Source organism: Mus musculus, chromosome 9, assembly GCF_000001635.26.
Source record: "Mus musculus strain C57BL/6J chromosome 9, GRCm38.p6 C57BL/6J".
Taxonomy (NCBI): Eukaryota; Metazoa; Chordata; class Mammalia; order Rodentia; family Muridae; genus Mus; species Mus musculus.
Window position 1 is genome coordinate 40107824 of NC_000075.6, and position 20509 is coordinate 40128332.

General features: G+C 40.5%; 1 protein-coding gene across 1 annotated transcript; it reads right to left on the minus strand.

The window, feature by feature from the left end:
• Positions 1 to 19100: 19100 nt before the first annotated feature.
• Positions 19101 to 20216, minus strand: Olfr985 (olfactory receptor 985). The gene has a single exon (NM_146855.2). The coding sequence runs from the start codon at positions 20134 to 20136 to the stop codon at positions 19201 to 19203; it is 936 nt and encodes a 311-aa protein (NP_667066.1). The 5' UTR covers positions 20137 to 20216; the 3' UTR covers positions 19101 to 19200.
• Positions 20217 to 20509: the final 293 nt, after the last annotated feature.

The window sequence follows — 20509 nt, forward strand, 5'->3', positions numbered from 1 at the left end:
GAGAGGGCACCCTCTCAGGAGAGAACAGGAATTACAAATTTAAACCACAGTGATATACAACTTCACACTTGACAGAATGGTTATTATCCAAAATAAAGATAAATGCAAGAATGTAAAAAATAGAAATCATTGTATACTGTTGGAAGAAATATACATTAGTAAATCTATTCTGAAAAAAATTTGGGTTGCTTTCACCATAAATAAATAGAATAGAATAGAATAGAATAGAAGATGAGGAGGAGGAGAAAGAGGGGGAGGGTCTCTGTGAGAGTCGACCAGGATGGGGGCAGTGTTTGATGCAAATAAATTAATGAATATATTTTAATATTTTAAAGAGCTTTTGCTTTTATTCCAACTGCTGTTGAAATTCTTTTGTGGTAAGGGTTAATCCCCTTAATGTTCTCAATAAATTGTCACAGAAAATTTAACATGCAGAATAGAGCCAGCTAATTGTCTCTCCCCACTTACAAATATCAAATCAAAACAGATTAAAGACTCATGTAGGAATTGAAACTACAAAAACTACTACAAGAAAGAAAACCAAATATAGTCAGACAAACACAATATCTTCACTTTGGTGTGGAATCAATAGCCATTGAACTCAGAGAGAGTTGAAGAAGAGATTGGGGTGTGGGAAATGGATAGAGATGGTCATACTTTACAACATTCAGCAACTCTCAAAATTCTACCAGAGAACTCCTACAGCTGATAAACAACTTCAGCAAAGTGGTTGGATATAAAATTAACTTCAAGAAATCAGTAGCCTTCCTTTATACAATTGATAAATGGGCTGACAATGAAATTAGGGAAACAATACCCTTTAAAATAGTCACAAATAATATAAATTATCTTAGTGTAACTTCCAAGCAAGTGAAAGATCTGTATGACAAGAACTTCAAGTGCTGAAGAAAGAAATTGAAGACCTCAAAAGATGGAGAGATCTCCAATGCTCATGGATCTACAGGATTAACATAGTGAAAATAGACATCTTACCAAAAGCTATCTACAGATTCAATGTGCTTCCCATAAAAATTTCAACACAATTTTTTACAAACCTTGAAAGAGCAATTCTCAACTTCATATGGAGAAAATAAAAACAGAATAATCAAAATGACCCAGAACAATAAAAAAACTTCTGGAGGTATCATTATCCTTGACTTCAAGCTGTACTACAGAGCAATAGTAATTTAAAAAAAGAAACTACATAGTATTGATACAAAAACAGGCAGGTTGATCAAATGGAGTAGAATCAAAGACCCAGAACTAAACCCACATATCTATGGATACTTGATTTTTTTACAAAGATATCAAAAACTACACAATGAAATTATGACATCATTCTCGACAAATGGTGCTGGTCGAACTGGGTGTCTGCATGTAGAAAAATGCAAATAGATCTGTATTTATCAGCCTACACAAAACTCAAGTGCAAGTGGATCAAAGACCTCAATATAAACCTGGATACACTAAATCTAATAAAAGAAAAAGTAGGGAATAGCCTTGAATACATTGTCACAGGAGAAAATTTCCTGAAGAGAATACCAATGGCTCAGGTTCTAAGATCAACATTTGATAGGTGGGACCTCATGAAATGGAAAGGCTTCTGTAAGGCAAAGGATACTGATTTAAAAAAAAAAAAAAAAAGAATCTTCACTAACCCTACATCCAACAGAAGGTTAATATCCAAAATATATAAAGAATTCAAGAAGTTAGATTTAAAAAGAAAGAAAGAAAGAAAAAAAGAAAACCACAAATCACAAAATGGGGTACAGGACTAAACAGAATTCTCAGAAGAGGAATCTCAAATGGCAGAGAAGCACTTAAAGAAGTGCTCAACATGCTTAGCCATCAGGGAAATGCAAATCAAAACGACCCTGAGATGCCACTTTTCACACTCAGAACAGCTCAAATCAAACACTCAAGCAAAAACACATGCTAGCGAGGATGTGGAGAAAAGGAAACGCTCCTACGTTACTAGTGGGATTGCAAACTTGTAAAAATCACTCTAGAAATCAATCTGGCAGTTTCTCAGAAAACTGGAAACAGATCTAGCTGAAGAACTAGCTATACTGCTCCTGGGAATATACCCAACAGATGCTCCACCATACCACAAGGATAGTGCTCCACTATCTTCATGGCAGTTTTACTCCTAATAGCCAAAAACTGGAAATAATGCAGATGTCCCTCAACTGAAGAAAGGATACAGAAAATGTGGTTCATTTACACAGTGTGATACTAGTCAGCTATTAAAAACAAGGACATCATGATTGTTGCAGGCAAAGGGATGGAACTAGAAAGTATCATCCTGAATGATGTAGCCCAGACCCAGAAGGACATGCATGGTATATACTCACTAATAAGTGGATATTATTCAAAAAAGTACAGAATACAATCCACAGATCCAAAGAAGTTAAACAAGAAGGAAGGCCCAAGTGAGAATGTGTGAATCTCACTTAGAAGAGGGAACAAAATAGTAATGGGAGGCAGAAAAAGGGAAGGAGGGACCTGAGTGAGAAAGGGAATAGAGAGGGAAAAGCTGTGGGGCAGGATCAGTTAAGGGGAGAGGTAGGAGAGCATTCCAGAGGGCCAGCAGAATGGATGGAGATATGCAGCTGCCAGGGATTGGGGTAAGGAGAACCTCTAGGAAGTCACAGAGATCTGGAATGAGGGAGGTTCCCAGGAGTCAACGGGGATAACCTTATGGGTACATGGACCCTAAAGAGACCACCTCCAGTAGCTAGACATCCCAGTGGAGGAATGGGAACAACAATTCACCTACAAAACTTTTATTCCAAAATTGGTTCTGTCTAAAAATAATTCAGGGACAAAGATGGAGCTGAGACTGAACGAAGGGCTTACCAGTGGCCAGTCCAATTTGAGACCCATCCCATGGGCAGGAACCAATTCCCTGACACTATTACTGATGGTATTTTGTGCTTGCAGACAGAAACCTACCTCTCTGAGAGGTTCTACCCAGCAGCTGACTGGGACAGATGCAGATACCCACAACCAAACATTGGACAAAGGTCAGGACTGCTTTGGAAGAGTTACAGGGAGGATTGGAGGTCTTAAAGAAGACAGCAACCCCACAGGAAGACAAGCAGTGTCAACTAACCTGGGCTCCTGGGAGGTACCAGAGACTGAGCCACCAACCAAAGAGCATACAGGGGCTGTTTTAAGATCCCCAGCACATATGTAGTAGAGGGTTGCCTTTTCTGGCCTCAGTGGGAGAGGATGTACTTAATCCTGCAGAGACTTGATGCACCAGGGTAGGAGGATACATGGTTGGGGGGGGTGCCCTCTCAGAAATGAAGGGGAGGAAAGATGGGGGAAGAAATCTGCAAGAGAGAACTAGGAGAGGGCAGCATTTGTGATGTAAATACATACATACATACATACATACATACATACATACATACATACATACATAAAACAAAGTTTCCATTTGACAAAAAGAATAAATTTGTGAGATCCACTGCACAGCATTTTAACTATACTGAGCTATTATACAGCAGAATCTATTACCCCATATATATACGTGGTTATACTTTGCCAAGTTACATAAAAGAAGCAAGTTTTAAAATGGATTTTCTTAACATTGTGACAGCCATGTATCAAGTGTCCTAATGACCTCACATGGCTGGGACGCATTTGTGTTGATCAATGCAAACATGAGGTACCTCCATCATGACCAGAAGTGCTTCTGAGGAAAGCACACTACACGGTCTCACACTCCACCACCACCGTCTTCGTGTTACGTCATGTCACAACGGCATGACATCACCGTAACTCCTCATCACTCTCCTCCTCATACCAAACAAACACAGGCAAGAACTGCAGAGGACTCCGTGCCTGATGAGAAACACTTGTAAAGGCAGTCACAAACCCTTGACACGTCACTCACGGGACAGGATTGTTTGTCTCAGATGCCAGAGAATGCACTCACCAAACTCTCTGCTTATGGAAGCCACATCACAGAACTTGAATTCTAGTTCTGACTTTGCACTAAAATGTTTGTGACCCTGGAAAATTTACTTAATCTCTGTCCCTTTAGTTTCCCTGTGTGAAATGAGAATCATCGAAATATGCCCATTTGCCTTACTGAGCTGTTTTAAGTATCATATAATGCCAAATGTGCAAAATGCAAAGGCATTGTGATTTTTCAACCTCTGCCTACCCGCGGTGTCTAACCTTTGGAAACTGTGGCATGATATTGTAGTCAACAAATAACAAATATAAATGTTCTGGGCCATACTTATAGCTGTCCCAAGACACATATATACAGTCAAAAATATAAAATCATATTTAATAAATCTACAGGCTGAGGGATGAACAGCCTGATAAGGAAATTGCACTAAGGGAACTCTCTTACAGAGAAGACTGAAACAGGACAGGAAGGATTTACTGCTTCCTATGCCTAGAGACTTCCTTAGACTCTACAGAGCTTCACTCTAATCTGTCTTGTTTTAGGAAATGTGAATGCAGAGCCCAGATTTGAACTGACTTGTCTTTCACATATGTTTCTACATGTAATCCTGCACATGCATATGTGAACCATCTATTTCCTTTAATTCGGTGAGCACTTCCTTCTCTACTTTGTGCAGAGGGAGCTGCCACTGAAGAAGTAATACTGCTAAGAATAGGAATGCACATTTGTAATCCATCACTTGGAAGGCTAAGGTGCAGAGGGGCTGGGATGGGGTCTTAAGATCACTCATAGCTGCCCACTAACATTAAGATACCCTGTATCAAAGAAATATTGATAATAATAAAACAACTACATTCCTTTCCTTCTTAGATTATATCTTGGGTGAAAAGGAAAGAAAACAATCACTTTTGTAAATAAGTTAAAAATTGAGAACACCTGTGATAATTGATAAGCATATATAAGATCATAAATACAATGCTGCCCGGGAAGAAGTCGCCTCTACCTGAGCACAGTGTACATCATGTTTCCCATCAGCCTTGAATTCTGAATAACTATGGCATTTGCTAACTCTTACAGGTAGGTTTCACAGGCAAACTCACATTGCTTTGAAGATAACACTATCTAAGAATGGGGCTCTATGGCCTGGGGTTTGCTTCTGCCCTCGGGGTGACCAGGCACTGTTGTGAGCTAAGCTTATCCGGGTGGGTGGGTTCAGGCTAATGCCCCAGAACATGCAGGTCCAGAGCACGGAGGAAAACAGTCCTATTCCTGCTGGCCTTAGAATGAGATTTTCAGGGTTTAGACACGTCTTGACTTCACTCTGGCTGCCCCAGCCCCACAGCTCTAGAGCCCATTACTAGTGAATGTCTGAGCAAACATCCCTCATTGTCCTGGATCGACTGTGCAAAGTGTTGCCACTGAGATTAACCCTGAAGTTTCCAAAACTGTAAAGTGAAAGTAACATTTGCTCTGGAGGGGTTAATTATGAAATTAGCTACTATATGAAAAGGAGTTAACCCATACCAAGAAGATGGTTAGCTTCCAATGTCTTCAAAATAAGCATGTGTATGGCTAAATCTTGTAATTTGGAGAGAGTAGTCAGTTGACAAAAACAGGACAGGGCAGGGCTGGTGAGTTTCCATTTCAAAGGGAAGAGAGATTAAGAAAATGTGCAACCGTGGAGAGTATGCATGAATGCAGCCAAAATATCTAACTTGGAAACAAAATCTGGGCAAAAGACTGTGGAGATAAGCAGATAAAGGGCAGATTGTGTTCCAGCTAAGTGTTACATTAAGGAGTCCCTAATTGAAGATTTTGGAAAATGAAGTCAAATTCCAGCTTGAGTGTCATCTACCTGCAGCATTTGAACATTCAATTTAAGTAATGACTTAAAATTTGATAGTCCCATCACAACTGCTTAAATCTATTTCAAAAAATATGCATTTCTATTTGATAGAGAATAGTGTAACTTTAATCTTATTCTTCATTATGAAAATAGATGATCTCAGGGCAGGGGGAGGGTATAGGGGGCTTTGGTGGTAGCATTTGAAATGTAAATGAAGAAAATAATAAGAAAAGAAAAGAAAATAGGTCTCTCTCTCTCTCTCTCTCTCTCTCTCACACACACACACACACACACACACACACACACACACACACACACACACTGTATTATGTATTTGAAGTTGTTCATGATGGCAACTAGAGAAGTGCAATGACAGAGTCTTCAGGGTCAGCCTGAACTGAATGTGTGCTCTTCTAGTGGATAATCACAGGTTCAAGCCCTTGGAGTAAATGAGAAAAAGCTTAAGAAATACATTAAACAGGTGTGATTCACTCACCTGCAGCTTCCCATATGATATCACTGTAGAAATGGGTGATGCATAAATTTGGATCAAAAGATTGGAGAAGGCCCTCGAGAGAACTTCAGGTCTATTGCAAAGGGATTATTGGCAAAGCAGAGGTGATGCCAGCTGTGGGGCATGAAAACCTCCCTTGCTGTCACTGGGGACCATGCCGGGGACAAGGGCAGGGAAGAGCAGTGACCAACATGAGCCATCCCTGAGGGATAAATTAGCTACTCTCCACCAGCTCCATATCACAGCTCCATAATTCAAAGAATAAAAAATTTATTTCTTTTCCAAAATTATTTTCTTCATACACTTCTTTTGTGTTTGATTTTTTTAGTTAGACTCATAACCCTACTATTTAGTACAAACAAAGACATAAAAAGGAAGAAAAGAAGTCTTCTTGGAACCAACAAACACACCTCTATCTGCCTTTCCTTTCTTAGTTGCCATGGGTGAAGCCAGGTGCTCATACATGCTCAGTGGGTGCTCTACCATTTAACTCCACTTTGAACACTGCAACGGTTTTTGAACCATTATTTTTGTCGGGAATTTTTAAAGCCGTCTAGACAACTGGTGGAATTCATTACACGTTAAATGTGAATTTTCTGCTGCATGCAATTTTCTCAAGCATGTTGGTGTCTTAGAAACATCTCTCAGAATTAGAAAAAGATCAGTAGAAAGCTTGTTATATATTAATTATAATATACGTTGTTTGTGTGTTTTAACCATACTGTTGCCATGAGTAAAAGTTATCAAATTTTACATGATGTTCAGTTATTTTTCCAAAGTTCTACTTTTCATTTGCATAATAGACAGAAACTGGAAACAACCCAGATGTCCCTCAACCAAAGAATGGGCAAAGAAAATGTGGTATGTTTACACAATGAAATATTACTTAGCAATGAAAATCAAGGACATAATGAAATTTGCAGGCAAATGGATGGAACTAGAAATATCATCCTGAGTGAAGTAATCCAAGCCCAGAAAGACACATGTGGTATACTCATTTATAAGTGGATATTAGCCATAAAGTTCAGAATACCCAAGATACAATCCACAAAGAAGCTTAAGTAACAGGGAGGACCCAAAAGAGAATTCTTGAATCTCAGTGAGAAGGAGGAATAGGTTAAATATTGGACTGGTTAAAATTTGGACTGGTTGGAGGGAGGAGATTCGGTGGTGTAGGATTGGGGACAAGAACAGGAGGGATGAGATGGGTAGAGGAGAGAAGGAATGAGAACTGAAGTCACACAGAGGACATCTCTTGGATGAGTTGAGGCCTGGCCAGGGGAAACTCTCAGGAGTCCCTGAGGGTGACCTTAGCTAAGACTTCTAGCAACAGGGTACGTGAAACCTGAAATGGCCACCCCTGTAACCAGGCAGTTCTTCCAGTGGAGAGATATGGACACCAATCCATCCACCAAACCTTCAACCCAAATTTGACCTGCCTACAAGATGCACAGGGATAAAGATGGAGTAGAGATTGAGGGAATGACCAACCAATGACTGGCCCAACACGAGACCCATCCCATGGGAGAGAGCCAACTCCTGGCACTGTTAATGATATTCTGCTGTACTCGGAAACAGGAGCCTAGCATGGCTGCCCTCTGGAGGTTATGTCCAGCAGCTGATGGAAACTGACCCTGAGACCAAAGCTACTGTGAGCTGCTGAGTTCAATGGCTGTCTTAAATATCAAGAAGAATTTCACAACACTCTCTTCCTGGGGGGGGGGGGGTCCTGTGGAGGAGGGGCTTCCTTGGTTAACTGTGCTCTGCAAACAGAACAGCCTGCAGAGGAGATAAGGAATAGGCAAGAGGAGGGAGGGAGGGAGGGAGGGAGGGAGGGAGGGAGGGAGGGAGGGAGGGAGGGAAGGTGGAAAGGAGGGAGGGAGGGAAGGAGGGAAGGAGGGAGGGAGGGAAGGAGGGAGGGAGGGAAGGAGGGAAGGAGGGAGGGAGGGAAGGAGAAAGGGAGGGAGGGAAGGGAGGAGGGAGGGAGGGAGGGAAGGGGGAAAGGAGGGAGGGAGGGAAGGAGGGAAGGAGGGAGGGAGGGAAGGAGGGAGGGAGGGAAGGAGGGAAGGAGGGAGGGAGGGAAGGAGAGAGGGAGGGAGGGAAGGGGTAAGGAGTTGGTCAGGGGAATCTTGGAGCTCTGAATGACTAGCAACCCCGGGGGCTTCTTTATACAAGTTTCACAGAACAAAGACAGATTAATGATTTTCCAAATGGCACAGATAATGCGCTTTTTTAAAAATTACACGTCCACAGTTATAATATCAGTCACAATTAGAGTTTACAAACAAAACAGATTTTATTCTTATTATCTGCCCTATAACTCTAATTTAAAGAATCTAAAGAATGTATCCTTCAAAGCAAACACATTTGTTATATGACAGCCTGCTGTAAGCTGGCAGTGTTTGCACATTGAAAGCACTCCACACAAACAGAAAATATCTGAAATGCTAACATCTAGCCTCCTTTACTATATGTTTCGTCGCCTATGCTACAAAATAGGAAAAGTTCATTTTAGTCTATCTTATTTGCTGAGTTCTAGTCCTCCAGGGGTGTATATTGTTAGACAACCCCTGCCCCATTTTTAAACTACATTTCCAGAGAGCTCTAAATCTATAATAAAAGAGACCTTGAATCTGTAACCTATTCTCCTGGCCAGCCAGAGTTTGTAAATCATCTGTTCACCCTGCACCAATTATACTGTGTGAGTTTGCTCAGGGGCAGACACCCCAAGAAGATTCCTGGAGTAGTGACCTCATCTAGCTATGTGCTTAACTGAGCTTAATGATCCCCAGGGCATAAAGAAGACTTCCAAATGCTGGCCGGATGAAGTTAATTTTAGGATTTTCCTAAAAAGACTCAGACAGCATTTTTCTCAGAAAAAAAAGGCACAAAATGAATCATAAAGCAGAAGTCCTCAAGAATGCAACACACAGGGACCAAAACCTCAAAGTCAGAGACAGAAGGACAGCGGTTGCAGCAATCCCCTCAGCTGTCCCGGAACTGTGTCAAGCAGCTGTGTTGCCTTCGCGGACCTCGCCCACGGCCTCCAGTGGGCGTGGTTGTGGCACTCTTCCCCATCTTCCAGCTCTCACATTCTTCCTGCGAACCTTCCCATCATGTTTCCTAAGCCTTAGTGGAGGACAACAGATGTCCCAGTTAGTGACGAGCACTCCACAGTCGCTCAGTCTCAGCACTTTGTTCAGTTGTGAGTCTGTCCATTAACCGCTGTCTACTGCAAAAACAACTTTCTCTAACCAAGATTGGGGCCAAGACTAAGCCACTAGTATAGCGTAAAGATTTAGAAGGCAGTTTGACAGCAGCGTGTCCATGTAGCAAAACAACAGTGGAAGGTTACCCTCTTGGGACCTATGTGCTCCTAAGCTATTCAGGCTTTTTGCCAAGTTTACCAAAGCGAGAAAGAGTTCCCCTTTAGGAAGCAAACTACAAATCAAATAAGAAAGCTGTTGATTATATCAGGGTCCTATCAGCAAAACCTTTCTGACATATGGAATAGTGTCTGGGTTTGGTGGTTGTTTATGGGATGGATCCCCGGGTGGGGCAGTCTCTGGTCCTTCCTTCCGTCTCAGCTCCGAACTTTGTCTCTGTAACTCCTTCCATCGGTATTTATTATTTTTTTATTAGATATTTTCGTCATTTACATTTCAAATGCTATCCCCAAAGCCCCCTATATCCTCCCCACGCCCTGCTCCCCAACCCACCCACTCCTGCTTCCTGGCCCTGGCATTCTCCTGTATTGGGACATATGATCTTTGCAAGACCAAGGGCCTCTCCTCCCATTCATTAATGGCGGACTAGGGGAACAAAATACCCATGAAAGGTGTTATAGAGACAAAGTTCGGAGCTGAGACGGAAGGAAGGACCATCCAGAGACTGCCCCACCCAGGGCTCCATCCCATATACAACCACTAAACCCAGACACTATTGCATATGTCAGAAAGATTTTGCTGACAAGACCCTGATATAGCTCTCTCTTGTGAAGCTATGCCAGTGCCTGGCAAGTACAGAAGTGGATGCTCACAGTCAGCTATTGGATGGAACAGAGGTCCCCCAATGAGGGAACTAGAGAAAGTACCCAAGGAACTAAAGAGGTCTTCAACCCTGTAGGAGGAACAATATAAACTAACCAGTAACCCCAGAGCTTGTGTCTCTAGAAGCATATGTAGCAGAGGATGGCCTAGTAGGCCATCAATGGGAGGAGAGGCCCTTGGTCTTGCGAAGATTATATGGCCCAGTACAGGGGAATGCCAGGGCCAGGAAGCAGGAATGGGTAGGTTGGGGTGAAGGGGGAGGGTATAGGGGACTTTCGGAGAGGAAACTAGGAAAAGTGATAGCATTTGAAATGTAAATGAAGAAAATATCTAATAAAAATTAAAAAAAAAAAAGAAAGCTGTTAATTATCGCCAAACAGCTATGCAATTACTACACAAGTGAATACATCCTGCCAAAAGGATCAGATTTGTAGCATTCAGGATCCAGCACTGGATAATATTTTTGATACCTTTCTCCCCCAGCAGCTGGCATAGCGCCTCCCAGGACTAGGAAAGCTACACAGTGGGAAGGAATTTCCAGGTCTGCCCAACTTTGTCTTTTAGGTTTTTATTTCCCAGTTATCTAACAAGAACTGAGAGGGGGTTTTGTTGTTGTTGTTTGCTTCGTTTTGTTTTGTCTTATTTGGTTTCTGGAAGAGCTAAATGTTTTTCTAAAAATAAATAAATATTTGTAATTAAAAAAATTAAATTTCCAAACTTTCTTTTTTCTTAGCACTTTGAGTTTGTTTTATTGTCTCAGTAATATTGATTTGATTGCATTAAAAGTTCTATAAATTCTATTCCCAATATGATCTAGCATTATTTACTTTAAAAACAATACACTTCAGTGTGTTTTACTTGTCTGAAATTAACTTTTAACCCCAAAATAAACATTATATAGCAATGATGAGAGCAGTGTACATTTGTCTTGTGCTTCTCATTATAATATATGATACAACTCTTTTCTTTGCTGTGGTAAGATGATTGTATTAATAGATTACTAAAATATGGATTTTTTTTAGTCACTGGTTTATTTCAAATTAGATACTGGAAATTCTGAAATTATCACTATTTTGTACTGCAATCAATCTCAATGAAGTGAATTTTGATATATTATTTAAATAAATAGATCCTAAGTTTTCTGGATTGTGTTACAGCTTTTATTCTTTATAGGTATGGGAGTTTTACCTGCATGTATCTCTGTGCACCATGTGTATGCCTGGTGCCCATGGAGGCCAGAAATAAGCATCAGATGCCCTGGAACTAGAGTTACAGTGGGGGTGAGCTATCATGTGGATTTTGGGAACCGAACCTGGGTGCTATGGAAGAGCAGTCAGTACTCTTAACCAGTGAACCATCTTTCTAGCCCCTTGAACTGGATTTTTAAAAGCTGTGGTTTAGGATTTTTAGTATGTTGGTGTAGTCTCTTTGTATGTACAAAGCTTTGGTTTCAGAACCCATTAGATACAAAAAGCATTGGATGCTCCAGGCCTTTATATAAATGATGTACTATTTTAATATATCATATGCATATACTCCTGGATACTGTCAGACATCTCTAGATGGCTTTTACCATAATCAGTTAAATCAAAGTCGACCATGTATGAAGTAGTTGCTATTCTAATTAGTTTAAGAAATAACGGCAAGAAAAGAATGTGTGCCTGTTCAGTATAGACACAGCAGTTATAGACCTGCCTACATTTTTCACTGAATCAACAACTCCATAATCATATACATATGGAACTGATTCTGAGTCTCTCTCAACTGGTGAAATTGGTTTTTCCGCTTTGGCCTTTCATAATGTCTCAATGGGCTGTCAAGATTACAGAAGTTGATATACATTTCCTCAGTAACTATTCTATTTTACTCAAATTGTCTAGATATCATAGGGACTATGCATTGGTAGTATTACTAATTTTCTGGATCACTTACACTTCATTTTGTGCTTCCTCACATAGATTTTTATAACTGAATGACAATTTGTCAAGTGAAACAAGTGCATAATCTTTAAATTTTATTCATTTTTGCAATTTTGTGTCCAAAAGCTAAGTTCCACTATTGCACATTACAAACAATAATTTTGTTCTCTCCTGCCCTGTGCGTTCATGTGTACCCTTCCCTCTCTTATGTCCTATGCCGCACTAAAAACCTTCCTTCCCCTTCCTTGTCATGTGCAATGTCTTGCTCCTCCTTCCTTATTTTTATATTATATTTTTTTTCTCAGCCATTGTAGCTAAGTTTTCTTATAGTTTCCTGGGCTTTTCTCCCCAGCAGACTGTGGCTGGACGTTGTTTGCTTTCCTGTTATCTGGATCACATGCATCCACTGACATCTTTGTTGTTTCTTCTCTTCTGGTATGCCTTTAATTTCTTGGATAAAAAGCTAAGTAACTTTCCTCTTTCCTAAAGAGTGATATAAATTTAAGCTTTTGCCTTATTCTATAAACATCAATGTCCCCTAATTTTGGTTTTTCTCTTTATCTTAAGATATGACCTCATTTCCCTGATACAGCTGATTCTTAGAAATAGACTGTTTAATTTCCACGTATTTGTTCATCTTCAGTTTTTTTTTATTTTCAATTTTTTCTTATTCACTATTAGTTTATTCCATTGAACTTGAAAAGTACAGCTAATATTAATTTGAATTAGTTTTATTACGATTTGCTTGTGACTTAGCATGTGATCTATCCTGAAGAACAGTCTATATATATTTGAGAAAAATATATTTTGGCTGTAATTGGATGCTATTTATACATAACATATTATCTACCATTTGTATCCATTATTTAAATTGTGACTTACAGTCTCCAGCTACATTTACAAGACTATTTCTCTCTTACTTTATATGTTTTGGGACTCTGTTGTCTGGTATGTGTCTGTCTGTAGTTGTTATAGGTGCTCAACAAATTGCCCCTCTGGTCAACATAAGATAGTCTTCTATATCTCCTGAAACAGTTTAGATTCAAGGTCGAAGTTGTCTCATACAACTGTAGCCACTCCTGCTATCTTTTGGTTTCTATTTTTGATCAGTTACTTTTCTAGTCTTTCATCCTATTAGTAAAATCAACTTCTTTGAAATCATGAAGCTGGACGATGGTTTTCATCCACTATACTAATACTGTTTTTTCATTTGGCAATTGTACTGGCTAGTTTTGTGCCAACTTGACACAGCTGGAGTTATCACAGAGAAAGGAGCTTCAGTTGAGGAAATGTCTCCATGAGATCCAACTGTAAGGCATTTTCTCAATTAGTGATCAAGGGGGAAAGGCCCCTTGTGGGTAGGACCATCTCTGGGCTGGTAGTCTTGGGTTCTTTTTTTTTTCCACTGTTTTTTTTTAATTGGGTGTTTATTTCATTTACATTTCCAATGCTATCCCAAAAGTCCCCCACACGCCCCCGCACCCACTCCCCTACCCACCCACTCCAACTTCTTGGCCCTGGCATTCCCCTGTACTGAGGCATATAAAGTTTGCACGACCAATGGGCCTCTCTTTCCACCGATGACCGACTAGGCCATCTTCTGATTCATATGCAGCTAGAGACACAAGCTCCTGGGGTATTGGTTAGTTCATATCTCAGAAAATTGGACATAATACTACCGGAGGATCCCGCAATACCTCTCCTAGGCATATATCCAGAAGATGTTCCAACCAGTAAGAAGGACACATGCTCCACTATGTTCATAGCAGCCTTATTTATAATAGCCAGAAGCTGGAAAGAACCCAGATGCCACTCAACAGAAAAATGGATACAGAAAATGTGGTACATTTACACAATGGAGTACTAGCCTTGGGTTCTATAAGAGAGCAGGCTGAGCAAGCCAGAGCAAGCAAGCCAGTAAGGAACATCCCTCCATGGCCTCTGCATCAGCTCCTGATTCCTGACCTGCTTGAATTCCAGTCCTGACTTCCTTGGTGATGAACAGCAGTATGGAAGTGTAAGCCGAATAAATCCTTTCCTCCCCAACTTGTTTCTTGGTCATGATGTTTGTGCAGGAATATAAACCCTGACTAAGACAGCAATTTAGCTCACTCACATTTATAGTGATTACTAATATGAGAGGCCTTCTGCAATTCCTCCACTCTATTTGAGTAGGTTTTGTAGTTCTGGGAATGCCTCTCATCCCCATAATTACTGCTTCTTTGTGTGTTTAGTTGATTAAATGAAGTACTGTTATGGGAAGAAGTGAAAAGGGAGAGAGAGAAAATAGAGAGGAAGAGAAAGAGGAGGAGGAGGAGGAGGAGGTGATGGTGGTGGCGGTGATGGTGGTGGAAGAGGAGGAGGAGAAGAAAGAGTTGAAGGGTGGTTGAGAAGAAAGAAAATGTGTTTCTAATACAGCAGAAATCTGTTTTTGCAGATTAGCTCTGCCACTTTCCCTCAGCCACACTTCCTTCTGACACTGATCCTAGAGATCAGCCAGAGATGAAAACTTAGTCTTCTTTTGTATTTTATTCACATGTGCCTTGCCTTGGGGACATGTTTCCCTCCCGTAACAGAATGGGGTCTTTGACATAGGGTAAGAGATGGCTCAGTGGCTAAGCACACTTGATGTTCTTGCAGAGAACATGGGTTTGGTCCCAGCACCCACACAGTGGCTCACAACCGTTCATGATTCCAGTTCCAGAGTATGCCTTTTTCTTATTGCCACAAGAACCAAGCACACACAAGATGCACCAACATACATGCACATAAAATATTTATACACATAAAATTAATAAAGTTCTGGTATAAACATGTTAGTTATTTTAATTCCCCAAGAGATTTTCTTTTCAGATTTAAGTACTGGGCTTCTAATGTCCTGGTATTTGCCACAGGTTTTGTGTGTGTGTGTGTGTGTGTGTGTGTGTGTGTGTGTGTGTGTAAGTATTGTGTGAAGGTGTATATGTGTAGCTGTGTGTGCATATGTATGTGTGCACACATGTGATTTATGTGCATATGTGTGTCAGTTTAGCACTCTAGGTAAAGCATACCTCTGGAGGTCTAAGGTTAGAGGATAACCTGCCTGGGCCAGGCAAAAAACTTCACATACATAAAAATCTCAAATTTTATTGTACCATGGATTGTGACATTTCTATTACTCTTGGCAAAGAGGAAGAAAATATTGCACGTCCTGTTATCTGATTTCAGGTCTCCCACAGAGGTTAGATCAAACAAGCACAATTCTTTTAAATTAAAATTTGAATGAATAAGAATCTTCCATCCGTGTCTGAAGAGTAGGACCCCACATTGGGACCACATACTGAAGCCCCTGCATCTACCAGGAAGCCCCAGGAGTATTGTTAAATAAACCTAGAGCTTAGTGTATGTGAGGCAAGTTCTCAATTCCTAGCTACATCCACATCTGCCCCTTTTTTGGTCTATCATTTACTTGACCACTACAGATCAAATTCTAAAAAGATTGATTCTGAGAGTTAGGGTAACTTTTTAATGTTCATATGGAGGGCTGGGTCTCTCTATACTGGTTTAGCTGACATTGCTCCTTTTTCAATATTTGTAATGTGCTTTATTTTCTACTAACTTATTTTTAAACCTTATATGATTTTTAAAATAACTATTTCAAGGCTTTTCCCTCTATTCTGTCATCTCTGCTGCTTCTGTCTCTTTTCTATAACTTGCTCAAACACAGGAGACATAATATGCTGCTCCTTACATGTAATGGCATCCTGAATTCTTTGTGAATTGCTAACATTATGCTGGCACATATTCAGACTTTTCTATCTTACTTTACCATGTGCTCAATTTATTTTAAAGCCCAAGCATGTTAGTGCACACAAGTAATTCCAGCACTTAGTAGGCTGGGCTGGAGCATTGCAAGTTCAAGGCTAGCTTAAGCTTCATAGTATGATCCTAGAGAAGAAGACATAGATGACCAGTCTTATTATTATTATTATTATTATTATTATTATTATTATTATTATTATCATCTTCTTCTTCTTCTTCTTCATCATCATCATCATCATCAGTTATCTATTAATAACAATTCACAAACCACATGAAACTCAAGAAGAAGGAAGACGAAAGTGTAGATACTTCAATCCTTCTTAGAAGGAGAGACAAAATACCCATGGAAGGAGTTACAGAGACAAAGTGTGGAGCAGACTGAAGGAATGACCATCCAGAGACTGCCCCACCTGGGGATCCATCCCATATACGATCACCAAACCCAGACACTTTTGTGGATACCAAGAAGTGCTTGCAGACAGAAGCCTGTTATAGCTGCCTCCAGAGAGGCCTCACCAGTGCCTGACTAATACAGAAGTGGATGCTCACCGTCATCCATTGGACTGAGCACAGAGTCCCAAGTGAAAGAGCTAGAGAAATGATCCAAGGAGGTGAAGAGGTCGCAGCCCCATAGGAACAACAATATGAACCAATCAGTACCCCCAGAGCTCCCTGGGACTAAACCACCAACCAAAGAGTACACATGATGGGACAGCTGCATATGTAGCAGAGGATGGCCTTGTCGGTAATCAGTAGGAGGAGAGGCCCTTGGTCCTGTGAAGGTTCTATGCTCCAGTGTAAGGGAATGCCAGGGCCAGGAAGCAGGAGTGAGTGGGTTGGTGAGCAGGGGGAGGAGGGGGGATGGGTGTTTCAGAGGGGAAACCAGAAAAGGGGATAATATTTGAAATGTAAATAAAGAAAATATCTAATAAAAAATAAAATAAAATGATACCCCTCCAAAAAGGAGGAGAAGGAGGGGGAGGAGGAGGAAGAAGAAGAGGAGGAGGAGGAGGAGGAGGAGGAGGAGGAGGAGGAGGAGGAGGAGGAGAAGAAGAAGAAGAAGAAGAAGAAGAAGAAGAAGAAGAAGAAGAAGAAGAAGAAGAAGAAGAAGAATAATCTAATGAATATTTATGAGGAGGGTAGAGCATTGGGGAGGCCAAATGACACATTTCCTATCACAACTCATGATGGACCAGATGATAATTTCATAGTATTTTCCCCAAAAGGGGAACTGTGTCAAAAACAAGATGTCAGATTTTCTTGAGGTTGGAAACCCTTCATTAGTGCAGATGTGTTTCAGAAGGTTCTAGTGCTGTAGCTTCTGAAACAACATAACTGCAGCTTCGAGAATATTTAACCACACAGGGACATTTTGTCTATCAGCCTACCCAGTGAGCTACCAAGATACAGCTGTAGTTTCCGTGGTTCGACCATATTTAACTGTTTGCCTATGCAGTGGTCTGTTGTGTCCACTCTCTGGGGTAGCAGGAGATTTTTTTTTTAGATGGAGAGCATTCTTACCATTTAGTCTAATATAGTTTTGTATATTAAAACGTATAAAAGGCAACAGTGTATCCCATGTGTTCCTTGGGTGAGAATGCTGTTCTGAGCCTGGAAGTCTGCTTGTTAGCTGCCTGAAAACCTGCCAACACTAGCTTTTCTGTCTTCCAGTGTTCTCTCTTTCCTCTGATCTGGACAGTCTATCCATATCACACTCAGCAAGCCCTCATTACTTTCCTCATTTACTTTCCTCATTATTTTTAACACTACCATTGTAACCCTAACTTTTTTTAAATTTCAAATAGACATTTCCTCATCTAATACACTCTAATCGTGGTTTCCCTGCCTCCCAGATCCTCCTCACGGCCCATCCACTAAATCCACATTTTCTTTCTCTCTCTGACTCTTGGCTGGTCATGAATTTAAAGACATGAAAGGGGAAAGGGGGGTCTACAAACCCCAAAGGGGCCTGACAGGTATGGGTTTCAGACCACTATCTTGTGCTGCTGGGTTTCAAACTCTCATGATCAGGTTAATTTTAACCTTGAAAATCCGCTCTTTGCAGACATACTGACGCTGTTAAAGTAATAAATAACCTGGAGAGTGTCTTGTTTAGCTTATCACAATGCTTACCTGGAAGGCATAACATCAGAGAGTGACCTCCAGACAGAATCTGCTGCTGTCCTTCACAGCCACCCAGAGACACAGCGATTGGATCACTGCTTTGCCGGGGCTTTTGAGGGTTTTGTTTGGTTGTTTGTTTTGTGTTTGTTGTCTCTTCCCCAGACATGTGGAATGGTATTTCAGTACATTTACTCTGGATCAGCCTCATTTTACCTCAAATGAGCTCTGGTTCCATTCAGTGAGCCACATCTTTGCCTTTCACATTCACAAATACATATTTGAAATCGTTTAATATAATGTTTTGTCCAAAACAGACTACTAGCTACAAATTAAAGGTAACCTAATTTAAAGCATAGAGGGAAAACAAGCTCATTTTACAGAACCCAAGCAGACGGTAGTAAGTGAAGTACTATGCACACACTGGTAAGATGAAAAAGAAAGACAGAATATTTTGATACTGTATTTGGATATGCTATGGCTTCTGCTTAAATAGCCAGATACCGACTAGTCTCATTGAGGTCAGATCACTTGATCCTTTGCTTAATCATCTAATCCACTAATATAGTGAGCACTTTACAATAAACACACACCCAAACTTCCTGCACATTTGCTATAAATTTTTACAGTGACTTCTGTCACCGGACACATTTTTGTTTGGTTTTGTTTTCTTTAAATTATTGCGTAGGACACTGTAGTTTGTTGTTGTTGTTGTTGTTTTGTTTACTTAGTTTTCTCTTGAAACGAGATTTAGGAAAACAAGAATAAAAAATAAATTGTTGTTTAATTCTGGTCGTGATATGAAACTTCACATCTAAAATATATGTTACTGCTTGCTCTCATATTTACTTTATCACATTATCCTCACATTAGGTTTGTTTAATTCTGTCATCTGAATATGCGTAATATAGTTAAATAAATAGCCCAGCTCAGATTGCTTTGAAGGAGTCAAAGTATATAAATACATGCATATAAACACAATTAGCAATACATAAATACATCTTAGTAAAAAAGCATATTTATTATGAAGATATTTTTCTTCTGACAAGCTTCACCAGTGCATGTTTTACCTCCTTGTTCCTTAGACTGTAGATCAGTGGATTTAACATGGGAATCACTGTGGTGTAAAACACTGAGGTCACTTTTTCGTGGATGACGGAACCATTAGAAGCGGGTTTCAGATACATGGACATGAGAGAGCCATAAAATATAAGAACAGCTGTCAGGTGGGAGCTGCAGGTGCTGAAGGCTTTGGACCTGCCCTCTTTAGAGTGGATGCGGAGGATGCTGGACAGGATGAACCCATATGAAATGACTATTGTCAGGCTGGTGGCTATCATGTTAAATCCACCAATGACAAAGATCAAAAGTTCGTCAATGTAAGTGCTGGAGCAGGAGAGTTGAATAAGTGGAACAATGTCACAGAAATAGTGTTTAATGATGTTGGATTTGCAGAAAGATAACCTTAATATACATCCCCCATGAATCACAGCATCAGTAAAGCCCACTGAAAAGACAGCAGCCACCAGCAGAGAACAGACCCGAGGCGACATAATGACAGCATAGAGCAGTGGACTGCAGATGGCCACATAGCGATCATAGGCCATGGCTGCCAACATGTAGCATTCAGAGATGACAAAAATACAGAAAAAGAACAGCTGAGCCATACAATCAGAATACGAGATAGCCTTATCCCTGCTTAAAAACCCCACCAGCATTTTGGGGGTAACAACAGAAGAGTAGCAGAAATCTAAAAAAGACAAACTACTGAGGAAATAATACATGGGGGTATGAAGTTGAGAGTTCAGCTTGATGACTGCAATCATGCCAAGATTTCCCACCATTGTGACTATGTAAATCCCCAAGAAGAGGCAGAAAAGGGGCAGCTGGAGCGCTGGCTCCTCAGTTAATCCCAACAGGAGAAACTCAGTCACCGTGGAGTGATTCCTTATGCTCATTCTCCTCTGAGAAATGTGTAAAGATGAGAACAAATTGACAAATGGTTGAGAATCCCAGTTGCTCTCCGGTCTTCCAGAGCCCAGGTGTTTCTAGCTGTAAAAACAAAGTCTTGTGTCATAAAATTCAAAGGGTAGATATGCACTTTGGAAAGTTGGTACACACCCTCCTACCACCGACTTTTATGAACCACCAATACAATTCACCATCTCCTCTTAGGCTTCCTCCTGGTAAAGGACAAAACATTCCACCCCAGATTTTGGGACAGGGGTGATTCTAGGGAATGTGAAGGCATTCTCCTGAGGACTATATAGCTTAAAATATTTCCAAATGTATTTAGTAATAGGCCCATTGGACGTGATAAATAGATTAGAT

Excerpts from the sequence above, each read along its gene's own strand:
- Olfr985 (NM_146855.2), bottom strand. The coding sequence starts at position 20,136 with ATGAGCATAAGGAATCACTCCACGGTGACTGAGTTTCTCCTGTTGGGA.